Below are 17,829 nucleotides of genomic sequence, written 5' to 3' on the forward strand. Positions count from 1 at the left end.
CACACTCCTGAGCAACATAAATTCTGCCGACATAGGCTGTAGTGTAGACATAGCCTAAGAAATGGATAAGGACATTAGTGGTAGGGGGTGGTTATTAAAAGACAGATTTCAGAGATGCCATAGAAGAAGAAATGACAGCATTTAACAGCCTGGATGTAGGTGGGGCAATGCTGAGGATTGGGTCAAAAAGCCCCATTGAAGTTGCGAGCCCATATGATGGGGCAGATAGTGGAGTTGTCTATGGTGATGATGACAGGATTGGATGGGAAGATAAGAAGTTCATTTTTCTCCCTGTTGAGATGTAGATGGAACGGGGACATCTGTGAGGAGTTGACAGAAAAGCAGTCAGAGATGTGAGGACTGCAGAGTCAGAGGAATGGGGTAGAGAACTCCAAAATTTCCATCAGCTTCAATGGGCTTGGAATGAGTCCCATACTGAAGAGATCAATCCGGCACTGCCTGCAAAGTGGAATAGTTTGAGCTAATAAATCTTTTGCAGTTCTAATCTTTATAATTCCAGGTGGCAGTCTCTAGCAAGAACTGAATGGTCATGAAAACTGAATTACTTTCTCCTCCCTCGTGGTGATCACTCCAGGTCAGTTCTGGGGGCAAAAAATCAGGAAGGTTGCTCAGTCATTAACAGTGTTGTACATTGTCTGTGGATAAACAGGACACAGACTTCAGGGCCATCAATTAGGAAACTTTCTTGAGGACTAAACTTGGAAAACGAGAAAATATTTCAGTAGGACAGCACTCTGTGTGGGTGGCAGTTTTAGAACAAAGTGAATAACGTGTGGGGAGCAAAGTGGAAATCACTTAATGAAACTTAATGGCCAGCTTTGCTTTTTAAAGTCTTTCTGGATGTTATTATAAAGCTATACAGTGATTTGGACCTTGTCAAGTGTCATAGGTCTCTATGCTTTCACATTGAGTTTTCAGACAATGACTGAGCATAAAAAGCTGATACAGGAGGAGGAACTACTGAAAATGAATTTCTCCTTGAAAATGTACCAACTCAGAAAGAAGAGAGTCTATGGGTTAGGAAACATACTCTTGAACTGAAGTATGAAAGAAAGAGACTAACTCAAACACTTGTTCAGCATTGTGACCATGGCTCATTTTCATGCTCAGTGTCATACCCTATGAAAACACTAATCAGAGACTAAGTGACCTATTACTTTGAGGTCAGCACACTAAATTCTTTTGTGTCATGCTCCAAAGTCTCCCAGGACAAGTTCCTTAGCTACAGTCATACATACGTTAGATACACAGGCCACTGCAGACATTTACATTTTTATTTTTTTAAATTCTAGGCAAGGATGACATTTCTTGTTTCCTTTCCAATTTTTGTCCTAATCCTACGTGCACCAAAGCTGCTAACTGCAGTACTCCAAGTTCACAGTCAAACTCCCTTTGAATTTGCTGGCAATACTATGGACTGCCTTGAATTTTATGGTATTTGATCAGGACCCAAATGATTTTGGTGGCAGCAGGATCACACTCCTTGTAGATGAAATGGTTTATATTATTGTAAGGCAGTGATGTGGATTTGTAACTTCTGGGCGTGTTGATGTGGTTCCATTATAGTAGTGGCTTTACACATTTCAGGCCCAAGGCTCCTCTTACTACCCCAGTGTAAGTTTGGAGTAATTCCACTGAAGTCAGTTCAGTTACTAGTGTAAAAGTCAAGAAAATAAGGCACTTGCTATTGGATTTGATCCAATACTACCACCTGATATACAGTGGTCTGGTCTGTATGCCTATTTTCTCCATAGACTATCATTTTAAATTGGAAATATGATTTCCCTGCTGTTGTGAATTCTCTGTGCCATTCCAACAGAGAGTGAGAAAGCCCGTTGTCATGCCAACAAAAGAATGGTGAGGTGTTTACTTGAAAGTGAGTTCTGTACAAGCATTCATAGCAAGCTATGTCTGATGATCAGTGTTTGAACTAATCTTAAGAGAGTCTGTTCTTCCTTCAGAATATTTGCTCTGTTTATGTAGTTTTACCCCAGGATATAAGGAAGATGGCTATTTGAGAGCAATACCCTGGACACAGTGTATGCTTTTGTTTTCAAAAAGCACTCTTGAGTTCAGTAATGGAAAGCATACCTAGACTACAAATAACGGCACATGGAAAAGCCAACCAGTCAACTGTCTGCTGCTTATATAAAGAGAGTTTGTAGTGAAGAGACTTCTTTTTAAAATGAATCATATGGTAACTCACTTTTATAATTATTTAATATTTTTTGTTTTATACTGTATTTGGGTTTAAGAGGTGTGTGGATTGTGATATTGTTTTACCTCACTAAGCCTTTTACCTTTTATGAATCTGTACTGGACTAGGGGACATATTAGTTATTAATTCTTCACAAATGCCTATTATACAATATACAAAAAAACAAGAGAAAGCATATATTCAGATATTGCAAATAAATCATTTTCTGTATTAATATATGCCATGTATGAAAAGACAATGTTAAGTGCAAAGTAACGTTATATAATTATTTACCTGACTATCTGGTTTTAATAGTGTACCTTTTATTGTACTTTCAGAATTAAAGTGTTACTAGCAGAATATTGTCTTAGAAGGAGGATGGATTTATAGGTTTGCAATCAGGTGTCTGGAGAAACTGTATATAGTTTTGGCCACCAATGAACAGAGTTTACTATACAACTGGAGAACTACATGAAGTTAAAAACACAGTATGGGTTATTAATATTTGAAATTCTTCAAAAATATATCAGTTTGATGTTGGTAAACAGGTATTAATTAAAATTTTTGATGCACAGAACTTTTGTATGTTCTTTAAGAATGTTTGCTTTGCTGTCGCTGCATACTTCTGCTCAATACAACGGTGCATCCAGACACTTACTGTGTGTGTCGTGGGGAGGAATCTGGTGTGAATGTTATGTATGATTCACCGTTCTGAGACTGTATGAAAATCCAGTCTAGCCATCCTCTAACTGCATGATTTATAGTTTGAGATAGAATTGCAGACATTTTCAGTACCTTGGAGCTCTATTTTGCAAGGTGGTGAATAGTCCCATAAAATCAGTTCGTTCTGTGCATGTACAGCACCTAACACAATGGGTCTTGCAGTAGTGCCTTGGATTCCAAATAATAAAGGGAGCTCGTCACCCACAGGAGCACACTTGGCATGTTGTGGAATCAAGCGTTTCGTCAGCCCATAAGTTGTATTTCTCTGTTGGTCTCCAGAAAAATTCAGTAGTCTAGATCTTAAAAATTATCTTTGACCAAAACAAGGATGTGCTGGGAGCTGTCATTTTGAATGATGCAGCTTGAGACTTACTAATTTGTGCCTTAACTCAGGCACCAGCAATACAATCAGGTTTGATGTAAAAGGTACTTTTTGATAAGCAGCATAGCTGGATTTGTCAGACATTCATAAACATCGATGGCAAACCATGTATTAATCATCTGTTTTTCTTACAAGCTTTAAAGTTGTGGACATGTGCCAGTAAAACAGGACACATTTTATGTAGCACACTCTTTTCTGGTGTCATACCTGATGAGCTAACCATAACTCATTTCCTGTGTGAACAAAACCAACTGGTTAAGATGTTAATTAATCACATGACTATCACTGGTACCCTCATCCTTCCTCCTCCACTCCCTCCATGTATTACACGCAAATTAGATAGGAATGTGGGTAAGGCAGGGGCTGTTTTTTGGTATCACCATCTAGCACAATGAGGCACTAATCTTACTGGGGACTTTGAGTGCTACTGTGAAAGTAGTTTTGTTAAGTTAAATTCTGGGGAAGTTAAACAAATTCAGTGGATCATGATACAATTTGATAAACACCATTCACTGCCACACACATTTGTAACTCCCAGGACTTTTCCCCCATACTGTTTCTCTCCCCTGTTAGTCCCTCTTTCAGGGATTCCCCTTGGTTTTCTATATTGTTTTCCAGGAGTGGCAATTTGGAACACAGCCTTTCTTTTGGCCAGCTGGCACTAAACCAGCCATCAATTTTCATTGTCCTCCAGGGACTGACTCAGATCTCATTTATTCAGTTTTTACATGGATGTAACTCCATTGACTTCAGGGGAGTTGCTTACACTGTTATAAATCAGGAGTGAGATTAGAATTGGCCCCCAGCAGTGGAGATTCCAGAATATGCAACCTCTTGAAAAAGGTCAGCCAGCATTTTTGCTGTGTTCTGGTTGTGGGAAACCTGGAACAGAGCTTCTTGCAGAGGTACAGTGATGTGATTAATGTGTGGCTTTTGATTTAGACTCTTTTATTAAGAGAAACATAGTCATGACAAAGTCTGTTCTTTTACTCACTCCTCCATGAGTATCTTCCCATGGGAAATTCAAAGCTTCTAAAGATCAACTGAAAAAAAAAAAGATTTTGGAACGTAAGTGATAGTAGGTCTCTGTCTCTTCCCACAGCAATATTTAAACCATTGAAAGCAATGAAGATACCTTGGTGGATAATTGGTATGAGAGACAGGGTCAGGTCTAGTACTATGGCACTTTCTTATGCATTATGCAGTGTAATAGTGTCCTTAATGGATTAGGTGGCCTAGTGGATAGCAAACCCAGTGTCACCTCCTGGTAGGGTTGCCAACTTTCTAATCACACAAAACCAAACACCCTAGCCCTACCCTTTCCCTGAGGCCCCACCCCTTCCCAGAGGCCCCACCTCCCCACTCACTACATTCCCCCTCCCTTAGTGGCTCGCTCTCCCCCACCCTCACTTACTTTCACTGGGCTGGGGCAGAGGGTTGGGGTGCGGGAGGGGATGAGGGCTCTAACTGGCGGTGCAGGCTACAGAGTGGGGCCAGAAATGAGGGGTTCAGGGTATGGGAGGAGGCTCTGGGCTGGGGCAGGAAGATGGGGTGTAGGAGGGGGTGAGGGCTCTGGCTGTGGGTGCATGCTCTGGGGTGGGGCTGGGGATATGGGGTTTGGGCTCCAGGCTGGGAAGTGGGGCCGAGGGATTTGGAGTGAGGGTGGGGAATGGAGTGTGGGAGGGGGTGAGGGCTCTGGGCTGGAGGTGCAGGCTCTGGAGTGGGGCCAGGGATGAGGGGTTTGGAGTGCAGGAGGGTGCTCCAGGTTTTGGGGGGAGCTCAGGGCTGGGGAAGGAGGTTGGGGATCGGAGTTGGGGTATGGGCTTACCTCGGGCACCTCCTGGTCAGCAGTGTAGCATGGGGACTAAGGCAGGCTGCCTGCCTGTTCTGGCACCACACTATGCGTGCCCTTGAAGCAGCCAGCAGGTCTGGGTCCTAGGGGGAGCCAGGACCCAGGAGGCTCCACGTGCTGCTCTCGCCTGCAGGCACGGCCCCCCCAGCTCCCATTGGCCGCAAACCGGCCAATGGGAGTTCAAACCCGGTGCTTGGGGTGGTGGCAGTGTGCGGAGCCCTCTGGCCCCCCGCTTAGGAGCCAGATCTGCTGGCTGCTTCTGGGGTGCAGCGTGGAGCCAGCCAGGACAGGTAAGGACTATCCTGCCTTAGTGCCGCAGCACCGCCAACCGCACTTTTAACAGCCCGCTCAGTGGTGCTGACCAGAGCCGCCAGGATCCCTTTTCGACTGGGTGTTCTGATTGAAAACCGGACACCTGGTCACCCTATCTCCTGATGGATAGGTCTTGCAGTTTTGGTCCTCCTTTAATCAGAAGTGCGGCAGGGGGCAGGTGGTTTGGGTCCCTCTTGTAACATGGCAGAGATAGACTAGCCCAAGCCTAGGGTTACAACCCTCCAGGATTGGCCTGGAGTCTCCGGGAATCGACATTGACCTCCCGGTGACTATTGAAAGCAATCTGGGAGATTTTAATAGGATATTTTAGGAAAATGATGCGATGTTATGTTGAGGAGAAAAAAATGTCCTGGAATAGCTTCAGTCAGAGTTGGCAACCTAGGCTGTTCACTCCACCAGGTTTCGACCCAGGGCCGTAGGAGAGTAAACAGTGTCTGGATCCTAAGGTGTCCTCTGAGTTACCCTCCCTGGGTCACTTTCTACTGCTGCTTTCCTCTCTCAGCTTACATTCATATGGCCTTATTCCCTCAGGGAGGCTTCTCCAGTGCCCTTGTCAGGAACTTCAGGGCAGGTCTGTCCTCCTCCCCAGCCTCCCTCCTTCTGAGCTGGGTTCCTTCCTTTTCAACCCTTTCTCCAGTTGGAGCATGCCCTGCAGGGCTAGAGAGGCGGGGCTACCAAGGCTCAGTAATGTCCTTTCACCCCTTCCAGCCCAGTGTTGGATTTGTGTACCCCATCACATGCAGATTATGTTGGCTGGTTTTCCTTCCTACGGTTCACTAGTGTTTAATTGTCCTTCATCAGAAAACACAAAAGTTCACAAATGTAAAAACATTGATTAAGATGTAGAAATGAATAAATTGCTCTGAGTTACCAAAAAGAAATATACCAAGTTTTATTTAGGGTGGCAGCTACATAGCTATGAAGGGAAAATGCATCTGTGTCTTCTTTTCACTTACAGGAAGAATGCAAACAAATATTGGCTCGGCAGAAATCTAATTCCCAGTCAGATTCTCATGATGATGAGATTTCTCCTCCTCCTCCAAACCCGGTGGTGAAAGCTCGACGCAGAAGGGGAGGTGTCAGTGCTGAGGTGTACACTGAGGAAGATGCAGTTTCTTATGTTAGAAAGGTAACGTATTAGCATCTATTTGATTCTGAAGTGTATGTTACAATCAAGTGATCTGTTTGCATTTTACTCTGTAAAACATCAGTTGCAATGGTTGGGTCATTTTATATTGCCACTTCTTCTGAAGAAATGCCAAGCACAAATTAAGAATAAACGAAGCAAGAACTAGAAGTTTACAGTCTGTGGAAGCCCTGGACTCTATTTCACAGGGCTCTTTCAAGCAAATCAATTTATGTTTATAAAATTAAATGTGTTTAATCTTTGGCAGGTGGTCCCAAGAGCATGGACTTTTATTCATCTTCCCATTAACAGACATAGGCTTTAGACCCATCATAATCTTAAATTCCCCTCCAGCCATTATTTCAGAGTGCCATGAGATGTGCATGGCAATTTACAGGCTCATATAAGACAACGAGATCAGTGCCCTGCAAAGCTTTCATGAAAAGGTGGATACATTTTACCACACTAATGCTCCTGTTTCGGTCAGTTTGCTGGGAAAATTCCCAATGGAAGCACCTCAGGGTATAAATCAGGGGTCTCAAATGCAAATGACCATGAGGGCCACATGAGGACTAGTACATTAGCCTGAGGGCCGCACCGCTAACCACGGCCCCCCACTGCCGCAGCCCCGCCCTTATTCCACCACTTCTGTGAGGCCCCGCCCCTGGCCCGCCTCTTCCCACCCCTTCCCTTTCCATTCCAACCACTTGAAGCTTTTCTGTTGCAAAGTTGCCACCCTTAAGTCTGTTACTGAGTGGCCAGAGAGGTTGAAGTGTTCTCCTACCGGTTTTTGAATGTTATGATTCCTGATGTCAGATTTGTGTCCATTTATTCTTTTGCGTAGAGACTGTCCGGTTTGGCCAATGTACATGGCAGAGGGGCATTGCTGGCGCATGATGGCATATATCACCTTGGTAGATGTGCAGGTGAACGAGTCCCTGCTGGCGTGGCTAATGTGATTAGGTCCTATATGGTGTCACTTGAATAAATATGAGGACAGAGTTGGCATCGGGCTTTGTTGCAAGGATAGGTTCCCGGGTTAGTGTTTTTGTTGTGTGGTGTGTGGTTGCTGGTGAGTATTTGCTTCAGTTTGGGAGGCTGTCTGTAAGCGAGGACTGGTCTGTCTCCCAAGATCTGTGAGAGTGAGGGATCATTTTTCAGGATAGGTTGTAAATCTTTGATGATGCGCTGGAGAGGTTTTAGTTGGGGGCTGAAGGTGACAGCGAGTGGCATTCTGTTATTTTCTTTGTTGGGCCTGTCCTGTAGTAGGTGACTTCTGGGTACTCTTCTGGCTCTGTCAATCTGTTTTTTCACTTCAGCAGGTGAGTATTGTAGTTCTAAGAATGCTTGATAGAGATCTTGTAGGTGTTTGTCTCTGTCTGAAGGATTGGAGCAAATGCGGTTGTATCTTAGAGCTTGGCTGTAGACAATGGATCGCGTGGTATGTCCTGGATGGAAGCTGGAGGCATGTAGGTAAGTATAGCGGTCAGTAGGTTTCCGGTATAGGGTGGTGTTTATGTGACCATCGCTTATTAGCACAGTAGTATCCAGGAAATGGACCGCTTGTGTGGATTGGTCTAGGCTGAGGTTGATGGTGGGATGGAAATTGTTGAAATCATGGTGGAATTCCTCAAGGGCTTCTTTTCCATGGGTCCAGATGGTGAAGATGTCATCAATGTAACGCAAAATAAATACAAGGTGGGACAGATTGTTAAGCATAAGGAGTTCGCACATGTTATAGGAGACCACTTAAAATGAAGTGGGCACTTAAACACGTTTGCAAAGGAGGTGTGGTAGGCAGAAGAGTGCGTTACAAATTGTTGGAATGGGCCATAAAACTTGTGTCTCTGTTAAATCCATGTTTTTTAGTCCCCAGGCTCATCTTTTGAAGGTGTTGGGCAGATTATTTCTGAGCATGTAGGTCAACTCTTAGATCACTGGCATGGATTTATTTTTATCTTCATTAGATGAGGTCTTTCATTATCTAATTAGACTTCCCACATTCATCTTCAGGTTTTTCTAATTTTACATTAGAGATTCATAAAGTATGAAACTTGGCTTTGCAGAAGCTTTGCATATCTTAGATGAATCAATAAGTGACACCAGAAATACTGGACATTATGGGCCAGATTTTCAAGTGTTCAGTCCCCAGAGTTGGGTGCAGGTGTACAAAACAGCTCTGCACCAGCATCTCCTATTGTGACATTTATTGCCAAATTTTCAGAATAGCTGAGCACCCAGTGTGCTGAGCTCTGTAGAAGATCTAGCCCTAGCTGTGGTTTCTGAGCTCTCTAAAAATGTTGTCCTATAATACATAGTATGGTAATATTTTTAATTAGAAATATTAACTTGTTAAAAATTAACATGAATATTTGCTATCCTGCAGTGGATCCACATAGGCTGCATGGCTCCCTTTCCAGGATTGGCCCATGAATGCCAATTTACACATGTGCAACTGTTTCATTAACTTCATTGCTTTTGGGTGTCAACATTATTGTAGGCATCTGGTGTCAGTGGGTGGAAGGATTTTCTTTCTTCACCAACAAATACTGGCTAACAGTTACCCCCAGCAATGGGGGGGGGGGGGGAGCGTAACAGCTGTTGCTCCAATGCCTGAAGTAGCTCTTCCACCAAAAAGAGTTTATTTTATAGGAATACATTTTGACAACCATTATTTTTGGGTGGAGTATTTTTTTCTGTTCATGAGTGTGCATGCCTTTGTCATCCTCTTGTGGCATGAGCTCGCTGACCGCTATTGCATCTTCCCTCACAAGAAACAGACACCTGGGAGAGCTTTCAGCCTAAAGCCAATTAGAGAAGAGTATTCTCCCAGCATTTAAATCACATAATGCTGGCAACTACCCAGTACATTTTTAAAAACTCTATAGTTAAACTGTTAATACATGGCACTGTTTAAAAAAAGCATTTTCATGACACTTTAAAAGGCACTTTCAACTACTTAGTATCTTCTCTCCACAGTTCTTAATCTCTCCTTTAGAAACTTTAAAACCCACCGCAAAATGTCTCTCTGCTCATTACGGGCCCAATCCAGCTCTTCTGAAGATCAGTGGAAGTGTTCCTCCATATTCCTTGGGATTGTTTTCTTATGTTCCTAACTGAACCTGAAATGAACACAACTTTGTTTGCTTCCTTCGGTCAACAATGATGTCGGTACAGGCTGGCAATGGAGCTTGACAGGCAGTTGCTGCAAAGCTCGAAGACAGTACAGATTATTTTTTGTGTTCTGCATAGAGATGATATGCTTTTAATTTCTTAGAAGCAGATTGTGTTTAAATAATATTCTAGGGGGCTATTTTCCTACCAGGTTATTTGTAATGCTAAGAAATAAAGAACTCGGAGGTTGTGTTGGAATACTTTCTTTGGTGGCATCAGCACATGAATCTACTCAGGATGTTGCAGAAGTATGCGTGATAGAGCCACCTACAATGCAGATATGAAAGGAGAAAATGACATGTGGAACATCCAGGATGTTTCAACCCTCTCTAGAATCATGCAGCAAGAGACCAGGACTGGAACTCACACCAGTGTTTCTCTGGCAGGGTAGGACACTAACAATAAGCTCTGAGCTTTTCTCATACTGAGCTAAGTTTTGTCTAACTCTTATTTTGATATTAGGAATTCCGAATCTCTACTCAAGTGAAGGTGAAATGTTGCCTTCTGATAAGTATATGCGCTTCCATTGACTTCCCTACACCTTTGAGTAGAGGAAATCAATGGGAGGTGTGCTGGTGAAGATAGAATTCAGCCTTTGAGCCTTTACCAAGGTGACTGTCACATTCTTCTGTACCAGATATGGACTGGCTACAGAGCTTGCTCATACAGACCAGATGTGTTCATCATAAGATCCTTTAATTCTCTGCCAGCTACGGCAGAAGCTTGTTTAAATAAGGTATTTTACACATAGTGCCACCTAGGGGCTAAACCGTATACTATAGTTTAGCATTCCATTATAGACAATGGCCCTTTTCCTTAAAATAATTCTAGGGTTGTTCTTTGTTCGACACTGCAAGAGGGTTGTCATGCACCAGTCCCCTCACTGGAAATAACCTTCTTCTGTCTGGGTTGGCAATATGGCCCTCTGGCCTAATCAAGATCCCTTCCCTGCCAGATTAATAAGGGAAGGGACGAACAGCCGAAAACAACCCTTTCTCACATTGGGAAAATGGCTTACTTCTGCCTAAATTAAAGGGGGGTTAGGAAAAAACCAACAATAAAAACCCCAAGCCCACGGCCTGCTCTCACTCTCGTCTCTTGGGATTTTTCCCTGCGCAGTTTGAAAGGAAAAACAAAAAGAAGACGTTCATTCTTTTTAGGCTGCCTCTCACTCACAGCCTCTGTGGGGTCAAATAGATTCTAAACTAAGCAAAATAAAGCTCATCCCTTTTGAGGGGAGGAAAGTCCTTATGGAAGCATATCTCCCCTCCTCACTTATTTCTTCCCCTGTACTCCCTTAAAGGCCCTTTTACATGGAATGAGAGGAAGACTTCCCTGTCCTCTCACCTGTCTCCCCCTCCTGAGTGTCTGTGGCTCTTCCTGTGACAAAGTGTTAACCTTTTCCCTGCTAGATCAGGATAATGTCTGTCTACTCTGTCACAGACAGATCCTAAAATACTGTAAGATGCTTTACTTTTCAGAATGTAGACTTCACTGGTGATATGAAAGCCCGCTCTTTGTTCTGTGGGATTTCTGCAGAAACGTAGATCGCTCTTCCTTTGTGATTATACTTCAGAACTCAAAATATTTTCCTTTCACTTAATTAACTTAGTTTCTTTAACTATTTTTTGTGTGGGAGATTGGAGACGCTTCTGACATAGGAAAGTGTCCGGTAACTCAAATAATGCAGGAGTTCTGTGTGTTTCATAAGATTGTGTCAATTGCCAGAATATTTTTTCATCATTATTCATCCTGGAGCATCTTTAAGACAAGGGGAGCAGTGAAGCATTGCCATACATTCCTGTCTCTGACTTGTTTTTCCATTACTCCCAGCCTGGTCCTGTCCCTGCATATGATGTCCCACATCTAGTCAGTGGTCAGCCTGTAGGTCGGACTGGCCTTGGTTGCATTTGCATTATTTTCTCTGGCATCCTATCATCTGTTTGATACGGTGTCCCCATCACTGTAATCTTTTTAATTGTAGCCAATCCTGAAGCCTAGTTTCACATCCTACTCTTCCGATAACTTCTTCATTTGTCTTAAAATCATTCTATGTTGCACCTGCTATCTTCTGAATATCTCTACTGCCTCCAGCCTTCTGATGTCTGCTTCCTTTAATGCATCTGCTTCCACACCAGACAATAATGCACTGGCTTGATATTATGGACTGATAAATAACAATTTTTCACAATAAAAAAGAACTAGGGCACATGTTTGTATTTTTTAAGGCAGAGAAACATCACTCATAACATAAACTGTTTTATGTTTAGAGGTAGATTGCTTCTGAAGTTGCTTTGGGGAGAGGAAGTGTGTGGAAAGTGTTTTCCTCAGTCTATTAAAAAAATACATGAAATATGAAAGAAGTCTGCATAGCTGTTGTCAGTTCCTGCTGAATTTTTGCCTTGTACTGTATAAGGATATTTTATGAGGTGAGGAGGGGCAAGAGGAGGAGGGGCTCCCATACATACCTGTTTTGATTGTTATATTAGTAACAATAATTCTTGTGCCCAGGCTGTCAAAATTGCAATGTATTGCTTTCTTGGTGGTTTTATATTAAATTCTAAATCTGACTCAGCAATTTGAAACAAGCTGCATCCATGATATTGAGTAATGCAGTTTTTTAGACATCAAGATACATAGTGAAACAAAGCCAGAACTTTAACTTTGTGTGTTTTCTTTTTCCCCACAGGTTATTCCAAAGGACTATAAAACAATGACTGCTCTGGCAAAAGCCATCTCCAAGAATGTGCTCTTTGCTCACCTTGATGACAATGAGAGAAGGTATGAGGAGGTGTTCTTATTATCTCAGCTTTTTGAATTAGTGGAATACATTACTTGAACTAAAGACAAATCCTCCACAAAACTTGACGCATATGATATTGCAGCCCAGAAAGCTTTATGGGACTTCGAACCTCTCCCATAGGGTATTGGTGGATTTAGACTGTGGCCAGAGTCTTCCTAGCCCTTATGCAGGGACACATTGGGGGTGAGTAAAGACGGGATGGCCAGTGGAGCTTCTCTCCCTTGCATGAGCCATGTAAGATCCATTCGGAATAGCAGTTCCTGAACTGAGGGGTATGCAGGGATTGTTTTGTTCCTACCTCCTGGGAGAACATGGCAGCCTGGAGGGGGCTGGGAGCATAGGAAGGAGTGAAGCCATGGGCAGGTGCTGGCCAGGTGTATAGGGCAGAGTGTGTGTGTGTGTGTATAATGCTGAATCACAGAGCAGCTGCAGAGCTTCTCCTCGAAGGGTCCTCCAGGCTCCAAGCCCCTTATATGGTCTTGCCAAAAAGTGGAGAACTGGATCTTCTTTTCCATGTTCTACCTTTTCCTCACCTTCCCAGGCAGGGAAGCCCTACAGATTGTGTGGGTGGAGGGTGCACAGCTTTCTCAAATTCAGTGAGCACTCCCTTCCCCTTTTAGGGCAGACCTGCTTCTGCTTCCAAGGATTCCTAGGATTTTCCCCTTAGTGAGATTTCTTACTCTGTTTTCTTTCTAATTCATATTGTTTATCAGTAAGGCTAAGGTTTTGGCATGGTTATTTTTAGTAAAAGTCATGGTCAGGTCACGGGCAATAAACAAAAATTCACGGAAGCCATGACCTATCTGTGACTTTTGCTGCTGCGGCTCCATGGTTTCCCAGCAACAAGGTGGCTGGGAGCTGTGGGGTTCCCCCTCCACGCACAGTGGCTGGGAGCTGCAGGGATATTTCCCAAAGAGAAAACAGGACACCCGCAACTGCTCGCCCGAGGCGTCCCCCTCACCCCCCACTACCACGCACGGCTGTCACCCATCGCTGGAACCCTACGGAGGGCCCCCTCAGGAGTCTGTCACCTTTTGCTGGAACTTTGCAGGGGGCCCTGTGTCGCTGCTGTCACCTGTCGCTGGAACCCTGCCAGGGCCCTGCTGGCTACCAGCTTCAGGGTCCCGCAGCCTTGGGGCTGAAGCAGAGAATGTCACTGAGGTCTCTAGAAGTCATGGATTCTGTGACTTCCATGACCTCCGTGACATAAACGTAGCCTTATTTATCAGCTAGGAACTAAGGCCTTGTCTACATGGGAGTTTTAGCATGAGTAGCAACACCAACACAGTCCTTCAATGAGGCTACTCACATGCTTAGAGTTAAGCACACGTTTATTTACAGATTCCTACTTATACTAGACATCAACTAAACATCATCAGAGGCAGTTAAACAGTCTAATTACCATAAGATGCCATTAGAGTGCCACCCTCCAGAGTAATTAGGAGGGCATTAACTTTCTATATAATACCTTCTAACTTTCCCAGATATTTAAGTCCCAATACGTATCTGCTGTATAAGACTATTAACATATGCAAGCAGTGGAAGAGTATTTTCACCACCCTCAGGTACAAATTGAATGGACAAGTATTTATGGCTAAATGAATATTTTAACAATATTTCAGCAGAGAAAAAATGAAGGAAAGAGAGTTTTGCTGTCCCAGGTTTAAATGGCAGGCGTGGCTCAAGGTGATGGCCCAACCCCTGTATACTATTGCCCACATCTCACCTAATTCTGTGAGCTAGTGTCCCTTGTCCTATTATGGGTACGTGGACATTGGGAAGGGAAAGTGTGCAGGGAGCATTTCACCTCCTTGTGCACACCACATAAGAGTTAGAGACATTCTGTCACTGCAGTCTGGGGAGTGCAGGGATTGTTTTCTCCCTGGGGAGCAAATGACCCCTAAAGGAGCAGAAAAGAGGGAGGGCCATTCCTCCTTTGCGTCAGCCCACCAAGCTGCAGAGAGGCATGGTGCAGCTTGCACATTCCCCTTTGCTGCCAGATGTTTCAGGAGAGATTCATCCTCCTGGTGTTCCCCTGCAGCATTCAGTTCTGCACCATCCCCCTGCGTGGGGCTGGAGCTCCATGCCACAATCACGCCCCGTAGCGAGTACGACAAGCTCTCATCCACATCAAAAGAGATGGAAATCTCAGAAGGACGTATACGTTATGCTTTTTTCAGACAAGGCTGCTGTCTGCAATTGGTTGGTCTCTGAATTTTAATGAATTTCCTCTTGACATCATACTTCGTTGCTCTAGTCCAGTCTCATGTTGTCAAGTGCTGAGAAGTCAGCAAACCGGGATACACTGCCGTCATTGCTGCCAGTCTGCATCTTACTGATGCAAGCATGTAGCTAAGCAAAAGCAATCGCGTATGACTTGTATTTTGTCCTCTTCAGAAATATCTAAGTTTCTGAATGACTGGCGATCCTGGGGATAATATTTCATTTCCTACGCTGCAGTGGTTTTTTTCTGCAATCAGCTTCTCATCCTGCAGTGTCTGTGATCATTGGATCATTATTTCATTGTCATCCCTCTTCCAAAAGTGGGTGCTAGATAACCGTTGTCACCCACAAAACAAACAAACAAACATAGTGTAGAGCTGTTGGTCTCTTGCACTTTTCCTTCTTGTCAGAATCAACTCTGCAAGAGAACTTTATTTTTATCTGCTCCATGGCTGAATGGTCAAGGAGTTTTGTGGATTATTTATTGGTCAGAAGCTGTGGAGGTCCTTACGTAGGATGTAAGACCCCAATTCAGCATGGTAGTGCAATGTAAATTTTCCTATTTCCCATGTATACTTTGACTTCTATGGGACTACTCACATGCTTAAAATTAGGCATTACTTTGCTGAACTGGGGCCTAAGATAGCATAATTCATGTCATTATTGTGGAGAATCTATAATAGTATCCTTTCCCAAATATGGTGCTACAAGTAACAGGGATTTACCTCCGCCTCCATACACGAAGTAATGTAATGATACACAGAAAAGAGCTGCAAGCAGCAGATAAAATGCAACTGCATTGGTATTAAACAGTGCTCAGTTTAAAATCCAGGAGCTGGTTTCCCAGCAGAGCTTTTGGTGAAATGTTCTCACTTATCTCTAGACTGCCTACAAGCTTAAAAGAGAGCTCTGCTCTGAAAAAATGACTAAGGACTTGGTCCTGTGTCATTGGAGTGAATGGGAGCTTTTCCATTGAGTTGAATGGGAGCAAGATTTCACCCCTAAGTGAGCTGCTGGTCTCACTTGGCACAGGAGGACTACCCCAGCATAGGAGCTACAGCAGGATCAGAGGAAAACGAAGATCAGCTTTAAGCCATGTGTGCACATGCATGCATACACACTCATCTTGTGCTACCTGCACTTCATCCTTAGCCAATGATCTGGCCTATTAAATGTACAGCCAGACCCCACATACACTTACACTGATGTCCCAGAGACCCATTGCTGACTTCTTGTTAAATTGGCAAGAAAATTAACAAACCATAATACCTAAAGGTAAAGCAATGACAGTGCTTCACAAAACATACTCATTATACCTTGACAAGTGTTGTCTAGTTTTAATTATTTGTCAGAATATTGCATAATGAACTAGCAGATACACTGGAGTACCTTTTTATAAGAATAATGAAGTCTTAGTAATGTGCAAACTCATCACAGGGTAACATCTTAAATCTTGGCTGAGACCATTTTTTGTTTGTGAATTATAAATGAAATAGATTAGTGAGTTGCTACGGACACATGGAGATTAAAATGAGAAAAGGGTTCCTTCCACCGTTAACAGATGATCTTTAGTTGCTGTCCTGTCACTCCCATGTTAAAATATTTGTTGAAATTTCTGTTGATTAATGGATTTCAAAGGAATTATGACTGTTATAAACTTTATTCACTACTGCATAATATCATAGTTTATTAAAATACTGGTTGCAGTCCAGCCGGAATGCTTCACAGATGTGGAAGAAACCTAATACAGCACCATTCAGGAGCAAGGTATTTAAGCAACAGGACACCACAGCTATGCTGTTTTCATTACACACCCTGTAGTTTCATTGCATTTGTAACTTTACTCTTTGTTAAGAACAAACAAATACAGGGCAGATTCTGCTTGGCCTTTATACAGACATGCAGTGAGCAGGGTGGTGTGAGGAGCCTTCCTCTCCCTTCCTGGTCCGTGTATAACCCAAGAAGAATTGTTATTATTTATATTACTGTGCCTAGAAGCCCAAGGCAAGACTGTGCTAGACATCACTTGGACACATAGTGAGAGACATTCCGTGCCCCAAAGAGATTACAGTGCAATCAGACAAGACCATCAAAGAGTGAAAGGGGAAAGAAGCATAGGGAGGTGAAACGACTTGCACAAAGTCACACAGCAGGTCAGTGGCAAAGCCAGGAATGGAAGCCAGGTCTTACAATTGCCTGTTGAGTGCCTTATCCAGTACACAACACTGCTTCCTCAGAATTGCCGGTAATTTGCTCAGGGAAGTGCATGGTTTGATCCCGTTCTTCTCCTTTGGGATGAATAGTGCATCAAAGAGAGTGGGGAAAGGCAGGACCATATCCCTGACCCATCTGCATTAGTTTGAAGAGGAGAACTGGTAATTAGGAGGAGCAGGCTGCATCCTCTAAAGGCATGTAGTAGTGGGTGTTCTCTCCCTACAGCCGGAGAATTTTGGGAGACAGTCTGCAGTCTATGGCAATTTGGAAGAAATAAATATATGCATTCCCAAATTCTGTCCTTTGAGTTGTACTACGTGGTCAGACTTGGGTGAGACTGCAGCTTTTAGTCATGTATCTGAAGTTATTCTAGAACATTGCAGATCTCACAATTTATCACAACTTCAGTTCTCGATTCCATTTTTAAATGAAATTACGAAGGTTGAAAGTGATGCATTGCCTGATCTAAAATAAAACTTGCCTTTATTACTGAACTGGCTTTTGTATTGTGATGATGCAGTTCACTGATGTAGCCTACTGAAGTCATTTGGTGTTTTCTTTTATTAACATAAGAATAGCAGCATACAAGGATAACCTGAAACTGAAGACATAGTGATTATACCCAAAGTCAAATGTAACACATTCTAGTCTAAAAATGGTCAATATTGAACTACTCTGATGAATGGGAGGGATTTTGTTCTTGGAGATTCGTCATTTTAGATAATGAAAGGAAGTTGGCTTCTTCCCATGAACACAAAGCCTTGCCTTGAATTCCACCTGT

General features: G+C 43.2%; 1 protein-coding gene across 3 annotated transcripts in view; it reads left to right on the forward strand.

Moving 5' to 3' along the window:
- PRKAR1B (protein kinase cAMP-dependent type I regulatory subunit beta) overlaps nucleotides 1-17,829 on the forward strand; it is a 118,662-nt gene that overhangs the window by 16,195 nt on the left and 84,638 nt on the right. For all 3 annotated transcript variants that reach the window (XM_073362095.2, XM_073362094.2, XM_073362093.2), the window contains 2 exons: nucleotides 6,467-6,637; nucleotides 12,498-12,589. In XM_073362095.2, the coding sequence (XP_073218196.1) occupies nucleotides 6,467-6,637; nucleotides 12,498-12,589 (263 nt within the window). The remainder of the gene's footprint in view (nucleotides 1-6,466; nucleotides 6,638-12,497; nucleotides 12,590-17,829) is intronic.

Source organism: Lepidochelys kempii, chromosome 10, assembly GCF_965140285.1.
Source record: "Lepidochelys kempii isolate rLepKem1 chromosome 10, rLepKem1.hap1, whole genome shotgun sequence".
Taxonomy (NCBI): domain Eukaryota; kingdom Metazoa; phylum Chordata; order Testudines; family Cheloniidae; genus Lepidochelys; species Lepidochelys kempii.